The sequence below is a fragment of the Habropoda laboriosa genome, unplaced genomic scaffold (assembly GCF_001263275.1).
Source record: "Habropoda laboriosa isolate 0110345459 unplaced genomic scaffold, ASM126327v1 scaffold45, whole genome shotgun sequence".
NCBI lineage: Eukaryota > Metazoa > Arthropoda > Insecta > Hymenoptera > Apidae > Habropoda > Habropoda laboriosa.
Genome location: NW_017100168.1, coordinates 968,602 through 996,520, shown reverse-complemented (window position 1 = coordinate 996,520; position 27,919 = coordinate 968,602). Strand labels below are relative to the sequence as shown.

The 27,919-nt window shown below is 40.7% G+C and overlaps 1 protein-coding gene across 1 annotated transcript; it reads left to right on the top strand.

Annotated features, from left to right (window-relative positions):
* Positions 1–9,479: 9,479 nt before the first annotated feature.
* On the top strand, positions 9,480–19,141 carry LOC108578636 (putative sodium-dependent multivitamin transporter). The gene is made up of 7 exons (XM_017942003.1): positions 9,480–9,803; positions 9,974–10,195; positions 10,797–11,137; positions 12,819–12,938; positions 15,896–16,210; positions 17,095–17,466; positions 18,572–19,141. Exons 1-7 carry the CDS (start codon positions 9,693–9,695, stop codon positions 18,819–18,821), a joined length of 1,731 nt encoding a protein of 576 aa, XP_017797492.1. The 5' UTR covers positions 9,480–9,692; the 3' UTR covers positions 18,822–19,141.
* The last annotated feature ends 8,778 nt before the right edge of the window (positions 19,142–27,919 follow it).

The window sequence follows — 27,919 nt, the reverse complement described above, 5'->3', positions numbered from 1 at the left end:
CACTCTTGGGGGGGAAAAAGCGAGAAACTAAAGTGACAAGTAGTTGAACCATCCTCTCTACAAGATTCCTCCGTCCACAATAACCGTCCCCCTCGTAACGAATGCCATTCACATTACTCAGCACTTTACTACCGCTTTCATCGAACGATCTAGGATGGTTTACAATCGACACCGGCGACCTTTGTGCCAGCACCGATCTCCCGACAATTAGTTTCATCGCCGGCATTAGGATGCAGATCTCGAGCCGATGAAAAACATATTGTACCAGGTAGAAGGATACATTTACCATTGCTCGCGGCGAATTCGAAAACAGAGATTCCGCGTATCGGCAGGGATGAAAGAGGCACTCGGTGGAGCGCGCATGCGCGTGCGGCGGGTGCGCGCGCACAGGGAGCGCGATATCCACGGACGGGAGCGCCGGCGACTGGTTTTATCGTTCGACGAAGTGCGACGTGCATGCATGTAGGAGGAGGTATATAAACAATGTGAACTACATTCCAGCGGCATGAGTAACCGTGTCTTGCGCACTCTCGCCACCTCTCGTCCTTTTCTCAGCGCCGATGCTGCCCGCGCGTACAAATCTAATTACCTAGCAACCTACCTACCCACGAGATGAGGCAAGGGGGAGAGGAGGATGGAGAACAAGCCGACCGAAGAATGACGACGTACGGGGCAGCTGTATACTCTTACCTTTGCTCGCGTTCGTGGTTGATCGAACCGATTCGGTCGGTTCGAGGGGAATAATCAACGACAGAAGTGGGGGTGTAATATGATACATCGATGTGAAATATATTTCCTCGTTTGACATCTTCAAATTTCTACCTTAAAATTGCAGTAAAAATACAGTGTAAATAATGTGTAGGTAAGAGCAGAAGTTGTTCTTATCTGTCGAGCAGAAGTTGTTTAGTACGGAAGGCTATCTTACGATTCAATCATATTTTTACAGGTTAGAATTGCTTACCAGGATACATAATAACTACACGTAGGGTGTTCGCGTAGGTTGTACTTTAATAAATGCTACGATAAATGTTTTACCCAATGACTTCGTATATCTATATGCGAGGAGCCTGCAATGTGTATACAATTTGGATCAAATAGTACTGATTTCAAGATTTCATCTTTTTTTTTTTCAAGATTTCAAGGTTAGGTTATTGTTTCGTATAACGTGGCCTAAATTTTCACTTTTATAACCTCAAAAAAATACTTCGGCATAACTGTGATGCACGTTAGCTCGAGTTGATTTCGAGTAATTTCAATATCTGTGAAAATGATAGAAAATCGACGTGATTGGAAGGGAAGTGGGCGTGAATGTGAATGGACATGATTTTGAGCGGTACTGAATTTACGTCTTAGCCGGCGCCCATGAAATGTGCAGAATTTCACGAATTTCCGGTTGGGCGAGTGAGAGTGAATGTGTCAGCTCAGGCTGGGCCGGAGTTGTATACCGATTGCGTACCGACTCTGATTCAATGGCACTGCTCGAAAATTTACTGGCATATTTTCCGTATCAAGATAGAATAAAGTTCTAATAAACGTTGCTTTATGAGTCTTTCATTTGCGAAATATGACTATCTGAAATTGTTGCATTATTTCATTCGGTGTTATTCGTGTTAATTTTTCGTTTGAAAAGAAAATCATGTTGGACGATTGTTTATCGTCGACTTGCTTGACTTGTTTATTCGCGCTTTCTCCAACATCTCAGCTCCTTTTTTCAACGAATAGGTATATACTTCCCAGGTCGATGGTCCTAGGCTGCGAGGCGCGCCTATCAGATTGCAGACTGAGGAAAATCCTCGCTCTTCGAACGTTCTCCCTTCACCACCACCACGAGGTCATTTTTCCGCCAGTCGCAGTTACGATCCGACGACTGGAGAGGAAATTTTCTTGAAATTTGTTAACTTCCACGCTTAATTTTATCGATTTCTTTTTAAAAAAAAATAATACACGGTAAATAAAAAACAAACACCGATAGACTATAATTTTCGATAAATTAAATTAGTCCGAGAATGGTCACTGAAAAATTTAATCGCAGTGCAAAGGGTTAAGAAAGCGCCTCGGTCAGAAATGAAGTGTTCGATCAAGTTTATTTTTCTGGTAATACTTCGGTAATAATATTCAACAGGTATATACAAAATTTCTCAAATTACGTTTTACGTTTAAATCGTGTGACAATTTCTTATTACAGCACGAGCATAAAATTATAAATCGTGCAATAATTCAACGCGTGTAATTTAAAGCTGTACTGTCAAAGTGAAAAGTTTTTCTTTTTTTTTTTCTTTTTTCATGTTACACAGTGTACAACACGTGTGTAGATCGATTTTGAGGAAGTTCTAATTTGTTCGGTTATCACAATCCACGTCAAGTATCGTTAAATCTCATTATCGAGTGACTGTTTATCAAGGTAGTACACGTGTATCACATTAAATACCGCATTCTATCGAAGCAAAAAGTACACCGGCAATTATCCGCTAATCCAGAGATCTCTGAATAACGCGATACAAGAAATAATCATCGGGGCAGCGATAAGCGTCTCGTATCATCCGGTGGGATCAAGCTTTTCATCGTTTCCTACCATCAATCGCGTAACTTTCTCGGAGCGTTTTCTAACGAACCGTTAATCGCATTTATCAACGATCCTCGGTGATATACCGGCTGGTATAAACACACACACACACACACATACTTTTACCCTAAATCTCTGACTGTATGCTAATGAATATCCGTAACGTATCGTACTATCGTCGGATGTGTAATACTATTGTTACGAACGTACGGTGAGATTTCGACGTGTGTGTGTGTGTGTTGACGTTCGTCAAGAGGAAGAACACGGTGGGACTGGAATTATTAAGTAATAACCGGAATTATTGAGTAACAACTAGAAATATTAAGTAACACGAGAGAAGTTCGAACAGCGAGTACGAGGTACCTATATGTACTTAGCTTTTCTGGTACATTGTTGTATAATAGTATAATTGTGTATGATTGTATTCAGAACAAAAGAGTTGTTCAAATTATATTGCGTTAAATGATTTTCAACATAACTCATTAGATGAAATTTTTCTTGAATAATTTTGAATTCTACAAGTTAGAATTAGGGCTATTACTTTTAACCGGGTATCTGAGATACCCGGGTATTCGAATACCCATGAGATACCCGGGTAGATGAAAACAATCCGATCGACCCGGGTATCTCACGAGTACTCGAATGTGTACATAAAACAGTCGAAATCTCGGTGGCCACTACCGCTGTTAGTTCCCCGGGCAAACAAATGCGGATCGGTCGCGACAGCGATGCAACGATACCGACGTGTCAAAGTGCACCTGTACCCTACACAATATTCTTTTGAAACCTGAGGAATATCTACTCTCAGCTATCTCATCTCATGAGATACCCGGATAATTTCTATTTACCCGAGTATTTCACGAGTAACCAGGGTACCCGGATATCTCTTAAGTAACAGCTCTAGTTAGAATCACAGTTAAAAGCAAAATTCAATTTCAGTTCAACCCTTGTGCGTCCTTCCGTTCTGCTGGGTCAAAATAGACCCAGAGACCGTGTGTGTATCAATTTTTATTACCAGCACGCCGTACGAACCTAGACGATAAACTTTGAATGGAATGTTAACGGAACTTGCTAACAGCGAAAGTTATTAAAAAGAAATAAGAGCGCGACGGGTCAGAAAAGACCCGAAGAGCGTACAAGGGTTAAATACAACTGCATAGCTTCCGTTCTATTTTAATCGTAACCTACGCCACGACCATGACTACCGTATTAAAACCAAGAAAAAAAGAGGGACGAAATAATCGACGCAAACGCAACACTAACCCCGCCATTCTCGATTCACCCTTTATCTCCGTTTCTTTCCATTCCACGCGTCCAACTAACGAAGCGACACTGTGGAGCGCGCGCAATATCGCGGTTAGTGTCTCAGGAACGAGAAACCAGTACATCTCTTATGTCATTTGAAACTGCAGAAGCTGGGTAATTAGACCTACGGTAGGAATGCGGTTTTCCCGCCTCGCTCTCTTCCTGTCTGTTCTCGTTCATCTTCTGCCGCCGCCTCCGTTAAGCAAAACGGAGAAATCGAGACGAAAAGAGAGGCGGCAAGAGAAGAAGTCGAACAGAGGCGAAAGAGACAGAAAAGCCCTGGAGAGGACGTCGTGGACACGAACGCTACCCATTAATTAAAAGGTGCATCGAGTTGTGCACCGTATTCGTCCTACGCGCTTCTGTGTGTCTTTCTTCCCCCCTCTTCTTCTTCTTCTTCGTCTTCGTCCTTTTATCTCTCTCTCTCTCTTTCTGTCCCTCCACCCACGGTCCTCAACGAATGCATCATGCGTGCATGCAGTTCGCGGCGCATTCCAGTAAAGTCCCTGATCTCCTGCCCTTGCGGTTTAGCATTCTCGTTAAGCCGCGCTGGAATGCCTCTCTTACGCGTTTGCGAATAAATCGACGGATTTATATGAATAAATCCTCGCAGCAAATTGCAGTAACAGCGCCACCGTGAGTATAGGTGGCGGATGATTAGATCGTAATCGATTCGATCCGCGGAACAACCTGTTCTTAATTGCAAAATAATTCCCGCTTAACGACGCTTTGATACGGAAAATTTATTATCGCCGCGAATATGTGAACCACCATCGCTGCAAATCGTGGATGCGTGAGTCTCTCTCTCTCACTTTGGGTATATAGGTAGCTGTTTAACCTGGACAGTGTCCAATGAAAAATTAAATCTTCCATTAATATTTTTCAATATTTCATTCGCAAAAGTGTGTTTCGTTAAAGGAAAATTCTCTCCCTCTTTCTACTTGCCTAGGACACTCTGTATATAGTATCCAATAATAAATCTCATCTATTCTCAATACTTTCCAATTTTTAATTCACAAAAGTATCTTTCATTAGAAGAAAATTCTCTCCCTCTTTTTCTCTATCACTTAGGACACTCTGTGTAGGTAACTGTTCGGTCTGCAAAGTGTCCAACAAAAAATTCCATCTATTCTCAATATTTTCCAATATTTATTTCACAAAAGTATCTTTCATTAGAAGAAAATTCTCTCTCCCTTGCTCTCGGTCTCTCGCTGTTTGACAAGAGAAGAATGCGCGCGGCACGGGCGCACCTCGTCCATGACCAATAAAATAGCCGCGTGGAATGAATATCCGCCGAAATGGTCGCGCGTTCCCTCGTCTAGCGCCAATAATAATGCAATCTATCTTGCGAGCTGACTTGCCTGTTAAAATCAATCGAGGAGCACGCGGAGTCTTAATGACGCTAGTACGGGAATGTTCGATGCATACTTAGTGCTTGAGGGTTAAAAAGTTCGAAATACCAATGATACCAGTAGCAAGCAAGATGCGTGTACAAGATAGGTATTTCATGTGTTTTTAATAATAATTAATTCAACACTTAGAATGTAACAGTATATTTACTTCAACGTGTTCTACTTTCAAGCATGTATTTAATACGAAGCACACTGTGGGTAGCATTAATATTTTTTTCTTTTGTTTACTACTATCATGTGCATAATTTTCCTAATATAATTACACGATACAATTACACCGACAAATAAGTCGAAGCTATTTCTGCTTTCCTAACGACATCCCATTTACAATACCTCAGAAACCATTTATGACAATCGAAATAACAATTTCTTGTTACTATCGCGTTCATAATTTTCCTAATACACTTACACAATACAATTACATCGATAAATAAAACGAAGCTATTTGTTTTCCTAACGACTCCCCATTTACAATACCTCAGAAATGATGTTACCATTTGTAACAATCGAAATAGCATAATTTATTTTTTCTTCACTATTGTCGTGTCCATAATTTCCCCGGCACACTTACGCGATACAATTAAAATGATAAATAAAACGAGGCAATTTCTCTGTTCCTAATGACCTCCAATTTGCAACACCTGAGACATTCGTCAGAATGATTGAATATCGTTGCATTTAACGTCCCGTTTAATATGATCCGTAGAGCTTGAACGACAATAGCCCATCGGGCTTTATGTAATTGTCTAGCATCTTGCCAGCAACTCGTACACACCTATAACGCGCGTTACACGAGCTACCTCGTGACAAGGTAGCTAGCGCTAACAGCCACTCACCGTAGAATCGCTAATGTGTAGGTAAATTGTTTAGCCGAACAAACAAGTCTGCCACAGCCTGTATATCGAACACGATATACACCTCGAATTGCTCTTTCTCTCATTCTGTCTCTTCGTTTTTCCACATCGTTGTCTCCAGCTCTATGATTATCGATCTAATTAACCCTCGTGAACCCGGCTACCATTCTTGTCCCATAGAGGTGTATCGTTGAAACGAGCTTCGGCAATTGTCGAACGGAAAGAACGTCAGAATGAATTACGCGACATAATTCGACATGGTAAATGTATTTGTAACAATTAGATATTTCTTCGTTTTTATCGACACGTGACACGGATTTTGGTCAAGGCGCGACGAAAATAGTTGTGTCGGTAACATGAATTAATTTAAATTTTAAGTTCGTGTCGGAATGTACTCTGAGTAGGGTGGGCGTGAAATTAATTGAATGTGTCTACGTTCTTACAGTAGTATATGTTATTCAAAGTCTATATCCGCGTTATCTGAGCGTCGTCCGCAAAAGTATGCTTGGAGGGTCTCGCGAAGAGTGAGGACGCGTCGTCCTGCCCTACGCGAACAGGCCCAGGGAGAAACCCAAAGGGGCGAGTCGTCCCCACCGAGCGCGCTGGGCCTGGCTTCAAGATGCTCGCTTCACCGTCTTCGGGACGGATTTTCTCATATTCGTTATTGAAATGTAATTAACCCTTTCATTGGAGCCTGTCGGCGCTTTGAAAATTTTCTCGGATTGTGCTGTTTTGGTGAACCTTTGGTACACTTTCGTGGTAATTCAATACTTCAATTTTGCTAGAAATTCAATCCTTCGAGTATTCTCGCTTTAATTGAAAAATGGTAATTTTTTAAAATTTTCAAACGCCAAAACGGAAGATTCTGCCGAAATTTTCTTATTTAATACAGTATTGAAACAGTAAACACCTACATAGGAGTTAACGAAAGACAAGAAAATCTCTCAAGAGTAAATTAGTTTATTTTTAGACTATGCTACTTAAGCGTGTCGAGTGTACCCACTCGAGCGATGCAGAAAGATTCGTTATCGCTGTAGATTCAGAAAACCCGAAAAACCGATAAAAAGGATGCGACAAATACCAAAGAAAGCTTCTGTTTTTCACAAAGAATATCAAATCCCTACTTTCTTTATCTCAACTTCGTTAAACAATTAAACTACAGCAGCATGTATCGCAAAAACGACGCGAAATATCAGAAAAAAATTTCTCCACAAATGCACGCAAGTGTATTCCGTGGAACTGTCGGACAGAACTATTTATCGATTCGACGGATGCACACTTTTGTGAATGCGCGACGTGTCTCTCCCCCACCGCCGGTTTCCAGCATGCCTCGCATTCTATTCTAATCGGAACGGGGAAGAATAGGCGGCGGCAGCAGGCACCGCGATGACCATGAAGAAGAAGAAGAAGAAGAAGAGAAGGAAGAAAAGACCCATAGGTTACCGCGGAATTTATTTCAACGATAATCGTAAGGGACACCCGCGCTCTTTCTCTCTCTTTCTCTCTTACACAGGTAGGATACGGGAACGCGGAAGTGCGTACACGAGGCACGTTCAACGCGTAGGTTTGTACAGGCCGTGAACGTGCATAAGCCTGTGGCTCCGCAAGAAGCGCTGCGTCTTGCAAACAACGCGTTCTCTATGATAGCACGCAGGAAACGCTTGTCGCCGGTACCGTAAACACTGTCACAGACCTATACCGAGGAGATCCGATATCTGTGGGTACATATCGTTTAATATTTGCCGTATACTTTATAACTGTAATCTTTATAGTGGTAAACGCAACTTCGTACCCAATAATACTCTGTCTTTCATCACGCGCGAGCGTAACATTTGCGGGAAAGCCAGCTCCGCGGTAACGGGACGATATGTAACGTGGGGAGTGTGTTAAAAATGTCTGAGAGGAATTTATGGTTGTTGGAATTGAAACGATAGAACGGATATACTTATCTTGGATTGAATTGGTTTTATGTGGAGGAAATAATTAGAACGTGTTGTTTTTGCCTCTGAGCACGTAGATAAGAGTGATACTGTCAGTTCGAAGTACAAGTAAATTCTCTACAAGTGTCAGTCAGTTTGGATTCTACAAGTGTCAGTATAGATGGTCCTACGCCTATGTTATCTCGCTCGCTGTCAGTCAAGCGTGTAACGCTACACCAGTTGGTTTCCTTTACGAGATTTCACGGCTCGACAATTCATAATTGGAAAATATAATTTCTTTAATTTTACTTTTTGTCATCTGAAATTTTTTTAACATGGTGAGATTTTTCTGATGAAAATGAGATCAAGTCTCCTAGAGGAGACAAAAGGAATAAAAATGAGTTTTCTACGCGTTTCAGTCGCGTGTGCACAGGTAGAGAGATTTCTTTAAGAATAACCTTAAGCGTCCGGTGCTAGGGGAACTCCCCCTATACTATTTAACGAGAACAATGTTACAATGCAAAATAGGGCAGTTTTGACCATTTTTTGAAAGTAAACAATGTTTTATTAGAGACCCTCGAAACCCAAGAGACTATTAATATAATTTCTTTAATTTTACTTTTTTTCATCTGAAATTTTTTTTAACATGGTGAGATTTTTCTGATGAAAATGAGATCAAGCACGATATAATTGAACATCCAGCAAACCGACGAGACATCAGGAACAATAGTAATGATTTTCAGAATACACACGCGTTTTACAAAGATATGCAGATAAAAGTACACTAAATCACGAACTAGTTACATAATAACACATACGAAATGTTACACCTAGTACATAAGATTGTACTAGATTCGGAAAAAATTTATTCCCGAATTACAGTCACGCGATAATACATTCCTATCGATAAGCGCGACTATGTATACACCAGGCTGGTTAAGCGGGTATTATTAAAAAGCCCGAAGACAAAGATAAAAATAGGTGAACTCTCTCGCATTTGTCACTCTTATCTGCCACTTACGTCGCTCACTCAAATCCCCGCTCGTCTTTCGCATCATTCTTTTTCCTCGGCGAAATTGAACACCCGTCGCAAAATTTCACTCTCAAATATCCACCAATTACCATTAACCAGTGAAACTCCAGACCGCGGCAAAAGTCAGCGTGAGACATCACGCTGAATCGATGATAACGAAGTCGCGGCATTACACGTGGTGAACAAATATTATCAACGATCGCGCGTTGATAAGCGTCATTCGTGCGTATCGCTTCAGCGTGGGTGAAGTATACGCAGCAGACGAATCGACACTACGATAAACAGTGAACAAAGTGACTATATTGTTCGGTGTACGAAGAACGAGTGAACAACGTGTGATCGATTCGGTGTCCGCTTGAGTAGCGTCCGAATTTAACGAAGAAGAAGAAGAAGAATCTTAATCACGATCGAGAGACAGATGGCGAACGCTATTGTTCGAGTCGTTATATAAACGACGTCATCGGTGTTAAGTAGTACATGAAACGATGATTGAGACAACTGAGCGATACATCGAATAAATAAACTGGCGACGATCGGTTGCAACGCGTCTGGTTGAGCAGCATCAGTCGAATCTAAGCAGACGCCATCGTGGTTAAAGTGGAGAACATGGCTACGCTGGTAGCCGCGGATTACGTGGTGATCGTAATAACGATGATCATTAGCTCTGGAATCGGTGTGTATTACTGGCTCTCTGGTGGAAAACAGAAGTCGACAGAGGTAAAGTCTCTCCACTTTTAACGTCCGATAATTTCAACTTGTACGACAAGTTACGAAGACGCCTTCCTCCTCTCCTCTGCTATTCGACCGGTAGACGATCGATGGAGGAAAATGCAAAGTAATGGTAAATGTAGTGTAATTTTCGATACCGTCCACTTGTTCGGTTACAGGAGTATTTCATGGCAGACAGATCGATGCGAGTGGCACCGGTCGCGATAGGCTTAACGGTTTCGTACCTATCCGCGGTCAGTTTGCTGGGAGTGAGCTCAGAAAATTACGTTTATGGTACCCAGTACGCTGTGATCAATATCGCCTACGGGCTCGCTACTCCGATCGCTACTTACTTCTACATACCGGTGTTTTTCAAGCTCGGAGCGACCAGCTCTTTCGAGGTGAGTCCATGAAACAGGGGAAATTTCGACTTTATTGAAAAGGTCCGTATTGGATTAATGGGTTAAAATAAACGGTGTTCACTGCGAATTCTCTTAAACGTATTTCATTTTCTTTGGCGCGGAAGGACGTCTTAACGCTTTGAAAATCGCAGTCGAAGCGAAGGAAAACAAAAGTCTGTTGCGCATTTAAGGGGGTCTTCTAGTGTGACGGCCGTTTTTTTAGGCCTTTCTTACAATTTTTTTCGCAATTTCCACAAATTGCAATTTTTCCAAAAAAATTTCACACGCGTCATCCAGTATACTAATCCTTCTAACTTCGCAAAAAAACTCAAGTCGTCAAGTCCAATTTTAAAAAAGTTATACTGTTCTAAAGGCAAATTGCAATTTTTCCAAAAAAATTTCACACGCGTCATCCAGTATACTAATCCTTCTAACTTCTCAAAAAAACTCAAGTCGTCAAGTCCAATTTTAAAAAAGTTATACTGTTCTAAAGAGTGTCCGAATATTAGTAAGAGTCACCGTATATGCCTCCCCTAATCGTCAGGATATCGCGTAAAGACGAAACGTGTCGAGTAAGAAAGAAATTTTCGTACGATTCTAGTATTTGGAGAAACGGTTCGGAAGCATGGCAAGGATGACGACGAGCTTCGCTTTTATGCTCCAGCTGCTTCTGTACAGCGGCGTGGTGTTGTATGCGCCGGCACTCGCGCTCGAAGCCACCACAGGTATCTCGACGACCGCAAGCGTAATCGGGATAGGATTGGTCTGCACGTTTTATTCGACGATCGGCGGTATTAAGGCAGTCCTCATTACCGACGTATTTCAGAGCTTGCTGATGTTGATAGCCGTTATCCTGGTGATCGTCACAGCGGCTCTGGATGTCGGGGGTCTCGATCGAATATGGGAGATCGCTCGCGAAGGATCGCGGGTCGAATTTGATAGGTGAGTGTTGCGTCGATCGTTTTCAATCGACGTAAGTGACGATAACCATAATGTAACAACGTGATTCGGTGTTCCTTTGGAAACTTACGATTCACAGGGATCCTTCGACTATCGATGTTACAGTAGTTTCTTTCAAGCTCTCGGTTTTCGTAATGTACGAGGGATTAATTAACTGTAAGATGAATACGTTGTTCGATCACTGGGATGACATTTTGTCAGACTGTGCAGTCAGCGTTCAAAAGCAGCTTGCACAGGATCGATGATATTATTGATCGTGTGCGATCGATACTGAGATTGAAAAATTCGTCAACGAATTTCTAGATAATTTAACCCTAATTCGTTCTTCCGTTCGACCATACACCTAAGGGGTTAGGACACAGTGATATTTTGAAAAAATCGAAATTTTTCTTTTGTCTTAATTAGCAGTTTCAAGTCTTGAGAACAGAATGCAAAAGGTTTTACGTGGATTCCAGGCTTCGATACAAATTATTTCTCTAAGTACCGTTTCGAGAGTGAATTCGTATACCTGCGTGCCGTGACGCACCGAGTAAACTTTAAACGCGTTTTCCTCGGAATTGCGTTTTTCAAAACGGTGTACAAGATATCTCGAGTTCTACCTCAGCAATTACATAAAAATTTTAGTTATCTTTACTATAATATCTATTAGGCGTTGACGGTCGATTTTTCTACATTTTCCCATTATTTTGTGAAATATAAATAAAAAAGTAAGAAACTTTTTACCGAAATTCAATCGTTAAATTTGAAATATCTGCCATTTTGTTAATTTTCACAAAAATTGAAATGCGGGATCGTCAATGCCTAGAGAATATATCGCAGTTTGTGACAGTTTTGGGATTTTGGATATATGTAGTTAATTCGATTTGTAGGAATCTTGTACAGAAGTTGGCCATCTGGAAGAAAAGATATTCCGAGCGAAGCCGACGAAAGGCATAAGAACGAATTATTTTTTTAAATATTACAAGCATTTTTTTATAGTTCATACTCATTCACTTGTTACTGTGTCCTAACCCCTTACGATCTTTGGGTAAAAAAAGACCCAAAACAGACGCCATGTGAACCTAAATAATAAACTTGTAATATAATATTAAAAGAACGTAAAACTTGATAACAGCAAAAGTCGTTAAAAAAAAAAAAAATAAGACGATGGGTCAAAAATGACCCGAAGACCGTAGTAGGGTTAAAATCTTCGTCAAATTGGTTCGATCGATAATTGTTGACCGCGGTCGCTAAATGGTTAATCAACGAAAACCTCGGACATACTGTTCTTTCACTACTGACCAAATTTCCAGCGAAATCTACCGGTGTGTTGCTAACAATATTAAAACAACCGGCAAATTATCATCCAAAGCTCCGGCTTACTACTATTCATCAGCCATTACGACGTTATTACGCTTTGTCCAAAGCATGAAAAATTATCAGAGCATGGTTCTTTAACAATTCGTTATACATAAATACGAACCGTTACGTTGTATAACACCGATGTACAACAGTGTGCTAGCAACAGTTTAAATCGATTTTCCCTCCGCTATTATATTGTAAATTGCACACGAGCGTGATGCGGTTAACACACTTTCAAATAGCTTGCCGAGCATGAAACATTTATTTTACGAGGAATCCGAGAACCGTATCGATGCTGACAATGGTATGTGCATTCATTCAGCACTTCAATGGACCCAACGGTGCGACACACCTGGTGGAGCTTGACATTTGGCGGTTTCTTCACCTACCTCTCCTTGTACGGCAGCAACCAAGTTCAAGTTCAGAGAATGTTAACCATCAAGTGAGTATCCACTCTGTGCCTTTCTACCCGATACGCCTTACCCGTATAACTCGCGATATCGCGAATTATTACCATCCGTCGATGTTCCATAATTAATCGACGAGCATATATCGACGTCTACTCTATCGTCTCTCGGAGAAAATTCCACCTCTGTTGGAACGCGTCGAGAAATTCTGTCCCGATATATACACTCTCGTTGCATTAGTCGCTCGAGACATTTATAGCGAAATACGGAGAAAGTGTTTTGTCAAATTGACAATTTCACTTTCGTTAACATGGAGGTAAATTAGTATAGTTAAAATTTCGGTTGAAAGGATCGAACGAAAGATTTCTAAGTGGAGATCCTTTTCAGTGATTTGAAATTCAAGTTCGTTTTTTTTTAACCCTTTATAGCCCGATGTTTCTTCGTTCACAGGAGGAAAAATTAGAGTTGATTAGAATTTTACATTTCAATGGGAGAAGAGTCGTATCAATAATATAACAGTAAACAAATGAAACGAGATTTATAAAATATAGACACACATGGTTGTAACCTCCAAGTCGCATGGCATTATAAAGGGTTAACTGTTCATTTTCTTCAGCGTTAAACCGAATATGTAGTTAACAAGATATTTTCGATTCTTAAGAGCTTTCTTCGAACATCAAGTTGGAAGATTCATTATCGTTAAATTTAAAAAATTTGTTAAATTAAATTATCATTGAAACGATTTTAACGATATCGCAATGTTTGTACTTAATTGTACAATAAGAACACGTTTAGTTTTTTCGTTCTAACACTCACATTTATGCTACATTTACGCAGAGCGTAATAAATTTGGAACAAAGCTTTTGAAACACCCTGTAGACTATAAATTCGATACATCCAGCTCGTAATTCAACAAGCCTCCAACCTACTGTTCCACTAATCCATTTCATAGTAGCAAAAACACCATTAAAACAAACAAACAAGTATCGTAGAATCGAACGATCTTTCTTCCCTTCCATCTTCGAATCGTAAATTAACGTTCGATAGATCGACGATGCCCCAGCCTCCGAATGAAATCTCTAGATAGCACGAATATTGCGTATCCCGGGTCGAGAGCATTGTATTCATCTCGGGGCGCATTATCATGATTCTCTTCTCCGTAGCGTGACGACGGAAAGACGGAGGAATTTTCCTTGGACTTTATCCGAGCCAGGCATCTTGCGTGCATACCGCCGGTAGCGATCGTTCGATAAATCGTGTTGGCTGCGCCGCGATTCGACTTAATATTAGGCGTACCAATGAATAATTAACTATTTTTTTTTTCTTCTTTTCTTTTCAACAACATGGAAATGTGCTTTAAATTCAACATGTACGAACGCTTCCTTTTGTTTATCTACCACTGACGCGAACACATCGTTAAATTCTATACGGAATTTCGTTTCGTTAACGTGACTTTTGAAAAGTGATCGAGATCGATGAGTGACCTAAGATAGCGACCGATGAATGGCTTGGATATTTCGTTAGATATTAACACTTTATGGACCATTGTATGCGCCGAGCGAAAGTAATCGATTGGATAGAAATAGAGATGAAATTTAAGTGTAACTTAGAAAACGATGATTAACCCTTTCGATACGGCAGATTTGGTCGATCGTACACTTTACCGACAGAGCGTAAATATGGTTATTTTCACAATTCTTAACCCTTTCGCTGCGGACAGATTTTGATACGTAACGTGAACTGCAGATGGTAGATATTCAATCACGGCTGCAAAATTTTCTTTCTTTGGCCGTATCGTTTCGAAATTTGTTGTATTAAAATAATGCGAAAGTGCGCTAAAGATAAAATTAAGAATTAGGTTAAGGAGGAAGTGCTCCGAAAGGCGCGAAAAGTACAGTGCGAGGAAATTTTCAAAGCTCCTATAAGTATCAACAGCAATAATTCGATTACCCTGGAGATATCTATGCTGTGCTCGAAATTTTTATGGGTGACTATGGTCACCTTTAGTATACCAGTGAGCGTTCAACGTTCAGTTGCTGTAATCACTTTTAGTATAGAACAGGTCGATTAATTTCCTCAGTAAACAAATACACAATAACACAACAATTGAATCTAACCAGAAATATTAGGTTGGTAATTAAGTTCGCGACCTTGACATTCTTTCGAACAAAATTATATCAAAATTCAGATAGAAATTCACGTATAAAATTATTATAAAATTAAGAGCTTTCGAATGAAATAGGGGAGAGTCGTGCAGTACCGGCTATTCTAAGTTTTTGCACTATAACTTGGGCTGATGTTGGTAAAAATGAAATTTCAAAAAAGTAATTTGTAGTACAAAAAGTGCTTAATAAAAGGGGACAAATGATTTTTCTTAAATTTTCTCATAAGGATAAATAATTGGTAGAAATAAAAAAAAGTTGCAATTTGCAGCGAACGAAAAATCGTCGTACAGTACCGGCCAAGCTACTTAGTTGGTAGATTTGAAGGTCTAAGTAATAAATGATGTTAGTAAAAATCGTTTAAAAATAGAATAGAACTTTTATTTAGGCACGTCTGTAAATATCACAGGTAAAGTGATCGATATTTTCTTGATCCGTACACTCCACGTGAGTCCAACCATTGCAGCTATGAAAAATAGCTTTTGTCGTACGGAACAACCAGCGTAAACGTTAAACGTCTCAGAACTCTGGTAATACTGAAGAAAAAAGAACGTCGCCGGAATACGTTACTCAGGGTTATAGTATTTATTTGTTTTTCCATCGATAGTGCAGTCAAGTAACAGTATAAGCGAGATCTAGCTTTGGCCGGTACTGCACGATATAGATCCCCTATATAGATCACTTAAAATAATCAAGGAATACGTTTATTACGAATAAAAAAACATAAGTTAGCGAATTTAGTTGCCAACCCAATAGATAGTGTATTATTTATCGGTAGATCTAATAACAATCTCACATGTGAAATCTTAATTGTCGCTCTTACAACGCAGAAAAGTACAAGGTGCACAGGCAGCCCTTTGGTGGAGCTGGCCATTGGCCTCGTTGATGTCATTGGGCCTGTGTTACTCGGGACTGGCGATATACGCGAAATATCGCAACTGCGACCCCCTTAAGAGCGGAAGGATCGGCTCGTACGATCAATTAATGCCGCTTTACGTGATGGACATGCTCTCCGCGTATCCAGGTGTGCCCGGGCTTTTTATAGCCGGCATCTTCAGCGCTGGCCTCAGCACCATCTCCGCCACGGTGAATTCCTTGGCCGCCGTTATACTCGAAGATTTTATCAAGCCAATATGCAGTCTTAGGTGAGCCTCGTAAAATCGCGAAACGAACCGAATTTACGACGAGTTCGTTAATTATACTTTTAACTTGGATATTACAGTTGCGAGAGGAAAAGGAAATGATACTATTTTAATTTTCAGCCATTTCAGAATTTTTTAGATACAGTCGACAGGGATCGTTTTGTGCATCTAGGAGTTAGATTGTGACAATGATGCTTCTTTTGGGTATTTTTCATATTTAATTGAAGGTCTCATTTGTGCTTTTACTGCAACTAATGATACTTTGTGTAACTCTGTTTGAATTTTTTGAACAGTTGTTCTTGTTTATTTACTGTGTTACTTTTGTACATTTTGGGGCACCTACAATTACCTAATCTTAGGGTCAGACTATTTTTCACTGATTTTGTGTAAGAAAAATCGGCTGGATTGATGGGGTCGGATTATGCCAAGAATTTTCCACATCTATGGCTTACTGACTGTGGACAATGAAAATCATTTCTTCTGAAATAAAAGCCAAATTACTGTATCAAAAATTGGAATCCCTTCCAAAATATACAGAAAAGTATCCAAAAAGTGGCCAAGAAGTTTCCAAATCTGCGACCTACTAAATTATTCTTAAAAAATTATTTCTTTTGAAACGAAAGCCAAAAGACTGTGTCAAAAATTAGAATCGTTTCCAAAATCCACAGAAAAATATCAAAAAAAAGTGGCACAATCACACTCCAGATGACAGTCTAACATCTTTTCCCATTTACAATTCACCAGTCGCGTAAATTTAGAACAAGAGTGAACTTTTATCACATCAAATCACGTTACAAACAACGCAAATATTCTAAAAAACGAAAGAGAAAAATTGATCGAAAGAGGAATGAATTTTTGAAAATGGAGGATGCGTAAAATGATTCCAGGAACAAAGAGATCACCGCGACAGGATCGGTCGTTCTTAGCAAGATCCTGGCCTTCGTAGTTGGCTTGGCCTGCATAGCACTGGCGTTTATGGCACGCTACCTTGGCGGGCTACTTCAAGCAGCTCTGACGATTTTCGGAGTGGTCGGTGGACCAGTGTTGGGCGCGTACACTCTCGGCATGTTCACGAGATTAGGCAATCAACGTGGTATGATCATCGGCCTGTTGACTAGTCTCGTCTTTTCACTGTGGACTGGATTCGGTCAACCTAAACCACCGATTCCGAATAAAGTGAACGTCAAAGCGATGAACTGTAGCAATCTAGCTGGCTACTACGATCACGGGGAATCGTTGGATTTGCATCTGGAATACCAGTAAGGAATTCATCTTGCTATTCAACGATTATGCGCGTTTCCAAGCTTCGTTCCTTGCATATTTTCCAGGAGATGCGAATGCTTGTCGAGTCTCGTCGTTTAGAATCTTTTGCGATGACTGTGTATACGTCGAATTTCTTGCACACTTCGATGTAGGAAGTTTGATTCTTAGATCTTCATGAAATTTTCATCTATACATACGAAACTGTTTAATTTAACTAATTTCTCTTCTGGATCTCTTTGAATTTCAATTCTGCAATAATGGTCTCTTCGATTATCAGAACCGAGCGAAATTTCTTAGATCAACCTCGTGAAATTATTAATCATCATAATAATCGAAATATTGATCATCTTCTGTACCTCAAAACCACGCAAAATTTCTTAGAATAATCTCCTGAAAATCATGACCATCTCCTATACCTAAAAATCATTCAAAATTCCGTAGATCAATCTCGTGAAGGTCTTTATTATCGTAATAGTCGAAATACTGATCATTTCCTATACCTCAAAACCGCGCAAAATTCCTTAGATCAATCTCGTGAAAATCTTGATCATCGTAATCAAAATATTAATTATCTCCTGCACCTCAAAATCACGAAAAATTCCTTAGATCAATCTCTTGAAAATCTTGATCATCATAATCAAAATATTGATTATCTCCTGCACCTCAAAATCACGCAAAATTCCTTAGATCAATCTCCTGAAAATCTTGATCATCGTAACAATCAAAATATTGATCATCTATAAGTCAAAACCACGCAAAATTCCTTAGATCAATCTCCTGAAAATCTTGATCATCCTCACGATCAAAATATCGATCAAAAATCTCCTATACCTCAAAATCGCGAAAAATTGCTTAAGTACCGAAAATCTCTTAAATAACACATCAGCTACGGTATATTAATTTAATACAAATGGTAGCAACGGTTGGTGGCAACCTACTATATACAGGTAGTAGGTTATATTCACATCATTCCGTACAAACTACTCTAGCCGCCTCTAATGTCTTTTTAATCATAAAGTTAATACCCGTTCCACGTAGCACAGTTTAGCGTAATTGGTTTCTAAGAGGCAATAAATTACGCCTGTTTTTGTCCTATTACAGGCAGAATAACAGTGACTCATACTTCTATCTGTACCGGATTTCGTACATGTGGTACTGTCCCCTGGGTAGTGCCATCAGTTTCTTGGTGGGTTACATCGCCAGCTGGATCACGAATTTAATCCTCGGCGAAAAAGCACAGGAAGTCGATCCAGATCTTTTCACACCGATCCTAGCGACGAGAATGCGACAAAGACGAATAAAAGAGTCGAACACGTTTCACAGTACAGTGGTATTGGATACGATCTCTTGATATACCTCCACTCAACAGATGATGTAACGAAGGAGTTTTTCTTTTTCTTTCTTTCTTCTTTTTATACCTGCGCAAAATTTCACAGTGACGAACGGATAATCAAACTATTACGTTACGATTTAACGATTACACGAGGCTCGATCTCAGGTTACAACTACAATATTGCCCCATCGTCGTATCGTTACCAAAATCACCGCACAGAAATTCAACGTTTCGCACGTAAAGGGAGCGAGAGCCGAGCTATCGATCGTTTATTTGCCACGACTCTAGGCCTCTTCCGTCGACTTGGAGAACTCTCGTAATTGGCCTTCACCTAAAAACAAGCGGAGCGGAGTCCACGTGTCGCGTGAAACACCCAGAGCGTTACTATTAGGTGTTTTAACGTGAAATCTTCTCAGATACTGTGGAAGAGGAGGAAGTGACGCTAACTGTTTTACACAATTGTACTTGGAAATTTTTATTATAATTCTAGAACACAATTTTCTTCCTTATTTGTCCATTTTTTTTTTTTTTCTAAACTCCTGCACTGACCTATATATAAGAGAATTTATCTACTATTCTCTAAAATTTCACTATCTCGTGTGAAATGAACAGCTGTGATTAACCTCCCACGTGTAACAAATCCGAATTTCCACAAATGAACGATACAGAATGACTTTCAAATGATTTTTCCACTGAAATCTGTCTAGCGCTAATTATCGCTAGATAAGAACGTTCGTGAAGAGGTTCTCGGGCTACGTGCCCGATCGAACCTCGGATTTCGGGCGTGATTCGCTCGAAATCGTGTCCGATATTGGTCACGTTCGGTTCGTCTCGGAATTTCGAGTCCGAGCGACCGCTTCTTCTCGTCCAGTTGGACGAGGAGCAGACGTAAACAGCGCACGGGCCACGGGTGTGCTGAACGTTTACCGAAACGTTCGCAAATCACGATGGAATGCCGTCAGACTGGTGTTCCCGTGCGCGGCACACGGTGACATACAGAACGAAGCAACGACCCGTGCACTGTGCAGCGCTTACGTAAGGAAATAACGCCGCCAAGGGGGAGAGAAAGAGAGGCCACCAGAGTATGGACCACCTTCGTTTCGACTACTAACAGGCCTCACCGCTGTTTTGAATATCCGCCGGAGAGACTTTCGTTGAACTTTTGAAATGGAGCCTTTACGAGCAGCCGCCGCCATCCGCGTTGAGCAACCAACACTGTCTCTCCTCTCGGCTCGAGTAATTGCGTTACGCAATTCGCGCATCTCGTCGACGCTAATTCAGAGAAGAGCATCGTCGTGGATTACGCAAGGGACAAAATTGTTCAGATTATTTCGAACTTTTTGTTTAGGATTCATCTTTTTTTCTTTTGGTTAGGTTATGTTGGTTAGGTTAGGTATTGGTTGCTTTGACACTGCGCTGAATGAGAAAGTGTCTCCTCTTAATTTCTGGGTTAAACTTGGATTTAGGTTTGTCGTGTGTTAACTATATTTTATGCCATGTGTGTTACAGGTTAATTAGGTTAGGTTTGCATAGTCCTGCACAGGTTGGGTTAAGTTTTATGGGTTTTACAGACTAGTTAGGTTAGGTTTCTATAGCCTATTTTTGTATAGAATGCAGATGGTTAATGAAGTATGAAAATTCAAGTGCAAATCTTATAATAAATAATCTCGATGTTAGTTACAATATTTAAGGTTAGGTTGGGTTAAGTTTTTTCGGTTTTACAGACTAGTTAGGTTAGGTTTCTATAGCCTATTTTTGTATAGAATGCAGATGGTTAATGAAGTATGAAAATTCAAGTACAAACACTAATATTTGAAAATGAATAGTCGCGATATTAATTACAATATTCAAGGTTAGGTTAAGTTTGCATAGTCCGTTTTTGCAAAGAATGCGGGTAGTTAATAGAATAAGGAAATTTCAGTGCGTAAGGTAAAATCATAAAATAAATAACCTCGATATTAGTTCAAATATTCCGTGTCTAAATACCTGTCTGGTATAACCACAGACACTGGCTCAAATGTTAATCGATCTTACGAAGGAGGCAACCACAATTATTTTATGAACTCTTCGCTATGCACCGCAGCTACCACCATCGTCCAGCTTCGAGCAACATTCCCCCACAGTACGCCTATGAATGAGGAACGACCGGTATTTTCCGCCGTAAACTTAGAAATTTCCTCTAATTGAGCTCGTAAAGAATCCAGTTAATTTTTCCGTTCGTTTTTTTTTTTTTTTATCCGTCGTGGACTCGAAGTTCTGGTAATAGACTGCTCTCCGCGGGAGAGATTAACATCGGAGAACAACAGGAGTCGGAAAACGCTACCGGGAGTCGCAACGAAATTGCTCGAGTATCCATGAGCCAACGGTATTTCATGTACTATGCGTGACCATTTTACGAACCTATTCAAACTTCCAGCGCAAATCTTCCTAAACATCTCTTAACGTTTCTATCCGCTCGAAGGAATAGCAAACCGGCGAACATTACGAACGTGCACATGGTAGAAATTAAAGGGGGGAATACCCTGTGCGAACGTTCGAAAAGGTGGGATATCTCGAGAATTTTATAAAATGAAAACCGTTCAAGCTGTCGACTTGAAACTTCGCACGTTCGTTCGTACATATTTCGTCATGTTATAGAAATTTTTTCGTACAAATTTACTCAGTAATTACCGAGATATAATATATTTGGTACATAGTAACCAAAGGAGGTGTCGACGTGTGTGGTATGATGGCATCGGGTGGTTTAAAACAAATATACAGACCGTTTTACATTTTGTTCGCAGAAATGTAATCTCGATTCACCTACACCGGTAGCAATTAACCACGTAAACGGAGGGTTAGGTGCATTTGTTCTTTCATTGGGCAACGTCCAAAGGCAGACGAGAAAGAGAGGCGGAGAGAAGAGCGTGTACCTATGTGCCAACCTGAGAAACAATAGAGTCGCGATACTTTTTTCCAGAGAAACGAACCTAGCCGAGGATGTGACTTGTCTAATGTTCCCTGTAATTAAACGAAATAATCGAGTCGCGGAGAGTTACACCGAGCGTCTCAGCGCCGCGTTCTCATTATAATGCCGCGCATTCCTCGTACGAAACGAGTCTTTCTCTCAGCACGTACAGCGTCTACACGGAATACGGAATGCACGAATGATGGATTATACGCGAATTCGCGCTCCGAACACCGCGTTCCACCTCAACCACTACCGTTCCATTTTAATTATTGCTTGTAACCAGCGGCGCGCTCTGCGTTTTAATTATTTCGATCCGGGCTTTAATAGGCGCCGGATACGTCGAACAGAAACAAAAGACTGTGCCGTTATTAAGCAACGCAACGACGTGTTACGGGAGAAAGAAGAAGAAGAGGAAGAAGTGGAGGGGAGGTAGGCTAGGAATGAAAAATTTCGAAGAATTGGACGTCAAATAGGGACTTTCTAATTTTGTTTACGCAAACGTAAATTCCCCGTGGTAATCGAAAATTCTTTCTTCCGGTCGCTTTGCCGTTCCGGGGAAACTGAAGGTTTCTTTGAAAAAATGAACGAAACTTTCGAGGAATGTTATCTATCGCTGGTAAAACTGATCGGAGGAAGATAAATTATTATCGACCAGATAGAGGAATTAGCAGGAAATTTAATATTAACATAATCAAACCTTTGCCCGGTAGTGTACACACATGTTTTTCCTTTATTTCTTTTTACGAAAGAGTCATAAGCAATTTACGTAAGAAGCATGTAGTTAAGGAAAAATCACGCTAGAACACGTCGTTATAATCTCATAAGAGGCCTCAAGGCGCGTTCTCGTGTCACGGTTAACAGAAAAGAGTGTGTGTATATACCTACATGTTCAATATTCTAAGTAAACTGATATCGAGCATTTCTCACGAATTATTTAAAATACTTTTTCCAAATTTTTACTAGCACAGAAAAACTGTCGATTCAAACATTTAAATAATAGTTCGTTCACTTTTATTCCTTCAAGTAATAAAATGAAATAAAAATAAAAAATAAAAAAAAACAAAGAAAAGAAGAACACTGTAAAATTCCTTAACCTTCCACTGAAATAATCTCACAATATAAAACGACAAAATAACCTCTGTAAAAACAACACGCAACATCGCCACTTTTTCAACGCAAAAACAACTACGAGGTCAGATGTTAATTGCAGTGGAGACGCGCGCGTTACGCGTTTGCCTTCTTATTCTGAGCGCAAGTCGCCAAGATAAATTTCTTAATTATACCCGGTCGGTATCCCGGTCGTATCGAGGGGAACAGTGGCCTGGCGCGGCGGCGACGGCGCATTGTACGGAAATCCCCCATAGGTATGGGGTAAACGCGGCGGATAGCCACCGGGCACTTTTTCGACCTCGTGGGAGACGTACATAGTTTCCAGCGGTGAGCGGCGGCGGTTCCGTTTCCTCATACCGTGCATACGTGCCTAACGAGCAACGCGTGGTATAATGCACATATAACGCCATTATAATAAACTTCGTACTCGCTCATTCACGCTAAGTAAGAGCACGGTATTGGCGCATGCACGCTTCCATACACACACACACACACACACATACACCGACGCGTATTCTCTTTCGCACGAATGCACTGAACCGAGAGATGCATACCATTCCTCGCGGAATTTATGCTGAACAGTGTTATTCGTCCGGGACCAGTGTGTGCACGCGCATGCGCAACTGTGTACACGCATGCGCGTGTACGTACGCGCGAACAACTTCGTTCCACGGATACTCCTGTTCTGCGTGTTTCGCGCGCTATTTTTTACGGTTCTTCCCCATGTCCTGTAATATGTATCGAGTAACACTCGTGGTGTAGATTATAGTGAAAATACGACAAACTCGAGTTGTAGTCGTAATAAACATTCGTTTCGATGTTTAAATATAGCTCTGATTTACGAGATCCTATTATGTTGGGTTAGTCTACGTTTTATTTTAAATCACGCGCCATATTTACCTAACCTGTACTCTTAAAGCATTTTCAGGATGGAATATATCAGAAATGAAAACAAGATGGAAGATTATTGAAAAACAAACTAAAAAATTTTTATGCAAAACACATCGAAAAATACAAAGGAAAGTTAACCTTAAAAAAAAAAAAAAATACAAATTAGATACATCTCAACGTGTTTCACCTAATAGAGTGTTAAAGGTAGATTTAACGTACGTACTCGTCAAAATAATAAAGCAAACGTGTTGAAATAAACTGATTCGCTTGATAGCAAGAAAATGAATGTTATTTTTAGAATGAGTGAAGACTAAATAAGGGGGTATGTCTTAGCGAAAAATAATTAAAACAAAGTGACGTGGAGAGAACTTTTTATCTGATGATTGTCGCGACTGATAAATCACGTAGCTAGTTAGTCTTGGTCTCTTGTTAATACCTGGCCATATAATTAACTTAAAAATAAGCGACCCAGATATATCGTCCAGGGGAATCAATGTGTACACGCTAACGACTACTTCACCGTCTTCGTACGATTATTAAACACTTAATGACCGCGCTTATTACGCGATATTACCTTAACAATATGGTAACAAAGTAAATCAACCCGTGGTAATTGCTACATAAAGCAAGTTGTATTACGGAAGATTCATGAATATGCAGACTAACCAATAGAATATGGCGGTTCCCATGCTTATACATCCCTAATGCGCGATTCGATCGATGATAATGACCATAGCAGCGAAACGGAGAAGTTGATCGTGCTGTTGCTTATTAGGTTTACCGATGAGTAATCCACCGATGTTTCAGTAATACGCCAAGATAGTTTAAATTCAATATACATATATTTAACATTAATTTTGCAAATTTAAAAAATTCAAAATCAAATAGTTTTTCTCCATTTCCTCGAAAAATATATACGGAATAGGCCAAAAAAGGAAATAATTGCTTATTTCATCGGCACACCGAAATAAAAGGCAGAAGGAAGCAAATTACTCTTCAACTAGCCTGAGAAACTAACGCATTCCAGACACAATTAACAACGGCGAAAAGAGTAATTCGTATTTCCAGGCCTTCCTGTGGAAACGGTTGTTCTTGCTCGAGCAGGTGAAGAAAACGAACAACTCGAGGAATTCGTGATTGACTTTCTCGGTTATATGCTTAAACGGCATCGTTAATTGCATAAGTATCAGTTCCTCAACTAATGCACATGTCGGTGTATATACGTACGTACACACGTGCGCGTGCGTGCGTGTATGTAAGTACGTATGTGGAACTAACGAGGCAACCAGGATGCATGTGCATCTTCTCGTGCATACAACTATGCGTGCTCACAGGATCTCGAGGCTCCGTAATTGAAACCTAGACTTTACGCGATGGCTGGGATGGAAACAAAGAAATAAAATGACCGACTACACGAAACAGGCCGTTTAACATCGATAGAGGCCGGGCTGCTGTAATCTTTACTCTTATTATATGTATATACCGTCGATCAAGCGGTACGGAACGATCACGCGAAGGCAAGAAATGTCTTCGTCCGTCCGTACAATTTTCCCTCGTTCAAAAGAACGATGCCGGTTCGTTGATCTGAAAACCGTACGGGCGGATATGATTCATACATTTCAATTATTCACAAGTGATCGATACCACGGTAGTTCTCGATAAAGAGAAAACCTGTTCGTTTGAAAATAAAACGTGTCTCTCGCTCCTAGAAGGCATTTACGTGATGTAACTTTAATGTATAAACGCTTTAAAGAATACGTTCCCTCTCACCCTCTCTCTCGTAACTTTAGTCAAAGCAAGTGCAAATCTATTCATGGTTTAATAAAGACAAACACCTAAGTATCGTTGAGATATGATTGGCACGTCGTGATAATGACGACTCATTCCGAGGAATCATTATGCAGTAAACAAATGGGTATTTTAAAAAGGCGAACAGATCGTGGAGGTGTCGAAGAAAAAGTATTAATACCGTGCGTCCATTATAGAAGCTCACGTTAGATACTTTCAACGATCGAACTTATCGTTTATTTTCTTTTTTTTTTTTCTAAGCAATGAGGTTGAGATGACAATCTCCTCATTATACGTGATTTATCGTTTTATTTCTGTATAATCGCTTTAATGCACCTTGAGATAATGTATTGTTATTATAACTAGCTTAATTCGTGTGAAATTCCTAAGTATCTCTAGATCGATCTAAGGTGCTTCAAAGCAACTATTTAAAGTCGTAATAGAACAAGACGTCTTGTACGAAGACTTCATTAGTGTGAAATGTTTTAACATCGATAATACAAAAGATCGCGAAAACAAGCGATTCTAGCCTTTTAACAAAGCGTGTCATCACTTGAAAATAATTGATCAATTACGCGTTAACGTATCCCGAAGGAGATTTGAAATATTCTCGAAGTTGCATTCTTACCCTTGAAATTCTACAAAGTAATCTTACCTAGATTCTCCCGTTCTCCGAATCCTCCGCCTCCGGCTTCACACAGGTGCACCTGCGAACACAAATAAGCCTTAGATTATAGTATTCTACCTGCGCGACCGCTCGATTCCCATCCAGATGCCAGGAATCGAACGTAGAGGCGCGCGTACGCGCAAAAAAGTATCGCATTCAGATGCGACGGATGCTGTGCCGCGGGGACGCTACGCTGCACCGCGCCGCGACGAGATAGCTACACGGACCGCTACGATCTGAGACGCGTCTATGCGGAGATTGCATATTGCTTTCCGCAACATTGAATTTTACCGCAATAATATTCCTCCCCTCAACCCGAAGCAACGATGATTTTTCACTCCGTAGCGTGTGCAAAAAATTGTTCCGCAAACAGTGTCGTTAAATGTCGAGGATTATTTCGAATAGTAACAGAAGTACTTACGTACGAGTGTTTATGAAAACAATCTTGATAAACGCAACTCAATGAAATTGAATATTTGTAATTTCATACGTACTGCGAAGTAATTGACGCATTAAGAGGTTAGAATATTAACAATGTCGATAACGATTGTTTGAAGTGTAACTAGTAATACAGTCGGGACGTCAAACATGTGTTGACGTTTGTGTATACCTGTAGATTCAAAAATATTTCATATAAAACTACCTCCGTGAAATACACGCATGTTGCGTAGAAAAAGAAATTGCCATGTATCGAGTGGCGCACAAAGAGGAATGCGCCGCGTGCGCATGCGCGTTGCCGCGCTCGTCTACACACTCCGCGATCTCGAAAGAGCGCGAACCCCCGATAAAAAACCGCTCTACTTCGACAAATCGCCTTAATTTTGTCGTCAATAGGGCCGAGAATCCCGCACCAAGTATGCGTCGGATCGTCTCTCTGCACACCGTGACTACGTTACGCCGATCTCGCGATCGCGCGTAAGTATACGTGTACATCTGTATACGCATGGATGTGTGTACGATGGCATGTCGTGTTGGTGCAAGCCGCGTGAGCGAGTTTAACGAATCTGAGGCAGAGAGAAGAGAGCGAGGCGGGCGTCTCGGCCGAGTATTCCAGGTTAATTTTACCGAGCCCTAAGGAGCGCATGCGAAGGACCGGCGAAGGATAACGCTAGCGGGGCTCATCGGTTGGACGCTGCTCGAAGCGAACGAAGGACGCCCGCATTCCACGCCGCAACCTGGTATAATACGAGGAATTGGCCGAACAGAACGAGAGAGCGACAGAGACGCCGCGAACGGGCTTTTTCTGCGTTAGAGAAGGAAGGAGAATGGCGCACGAGCGAGATAGAGAGACGTAGAGGAGGACGAGGAGACGAAACACAGAGCAGAAAGAGACGGTATATAGAAAAAAAAAAAAAAAAGGAGAAGGAAACAGAAAAGCAACGAAAGAGGGGTAGTTGCGCGAAGAGTTGTGTCTGCATCATCCTTTTCTCTCTCTCTTCTCTCTTTCATCTGCTTTCCCTTCGTCATAATCATCCTCCACCTTTCTTTACTCTATTCTCTTCGTTCGTCTCTCTATCCCAGTGTTTCTATACATTTTCTCTCTTATACGTTAGTCGTTAGTCTCCGTGCCTTTTTTTTTTTATTTCTTCCTTCTCATCCTCTTCCTCCTCTTTCCTCGTCACATCCTCGAGTTCTTCTTCTCCTTCTTCGTTCGTCTTCTTATGGCAATGCGAGTATACATGTGCCTGCGTGTGTGTGCGCGCGCGCGCG

Coding starts and splice junctions, on each gene's coding strand:
- LOC108578636 (XM_017942003.1), top strand. CDS start 9,693: ATGGCTACGCTGGTAGCCGCGGATTACGTGGTGATCGTAATAACGATG. Junction 10,196..10,796: donor GAGCGACCAGCTCTTTCGAG/GTGAGTCCATGA, acceptor GTACGATTCTAG/TATTTGGAGAAACGGTTCGG. Junction 12,939..15,895: donor CAGAGAATGTTAACCATCAA/GTGAGTATCCAC, acceptor CTTACAACGCAG/AAAAGTACAAGGTGCACAGG.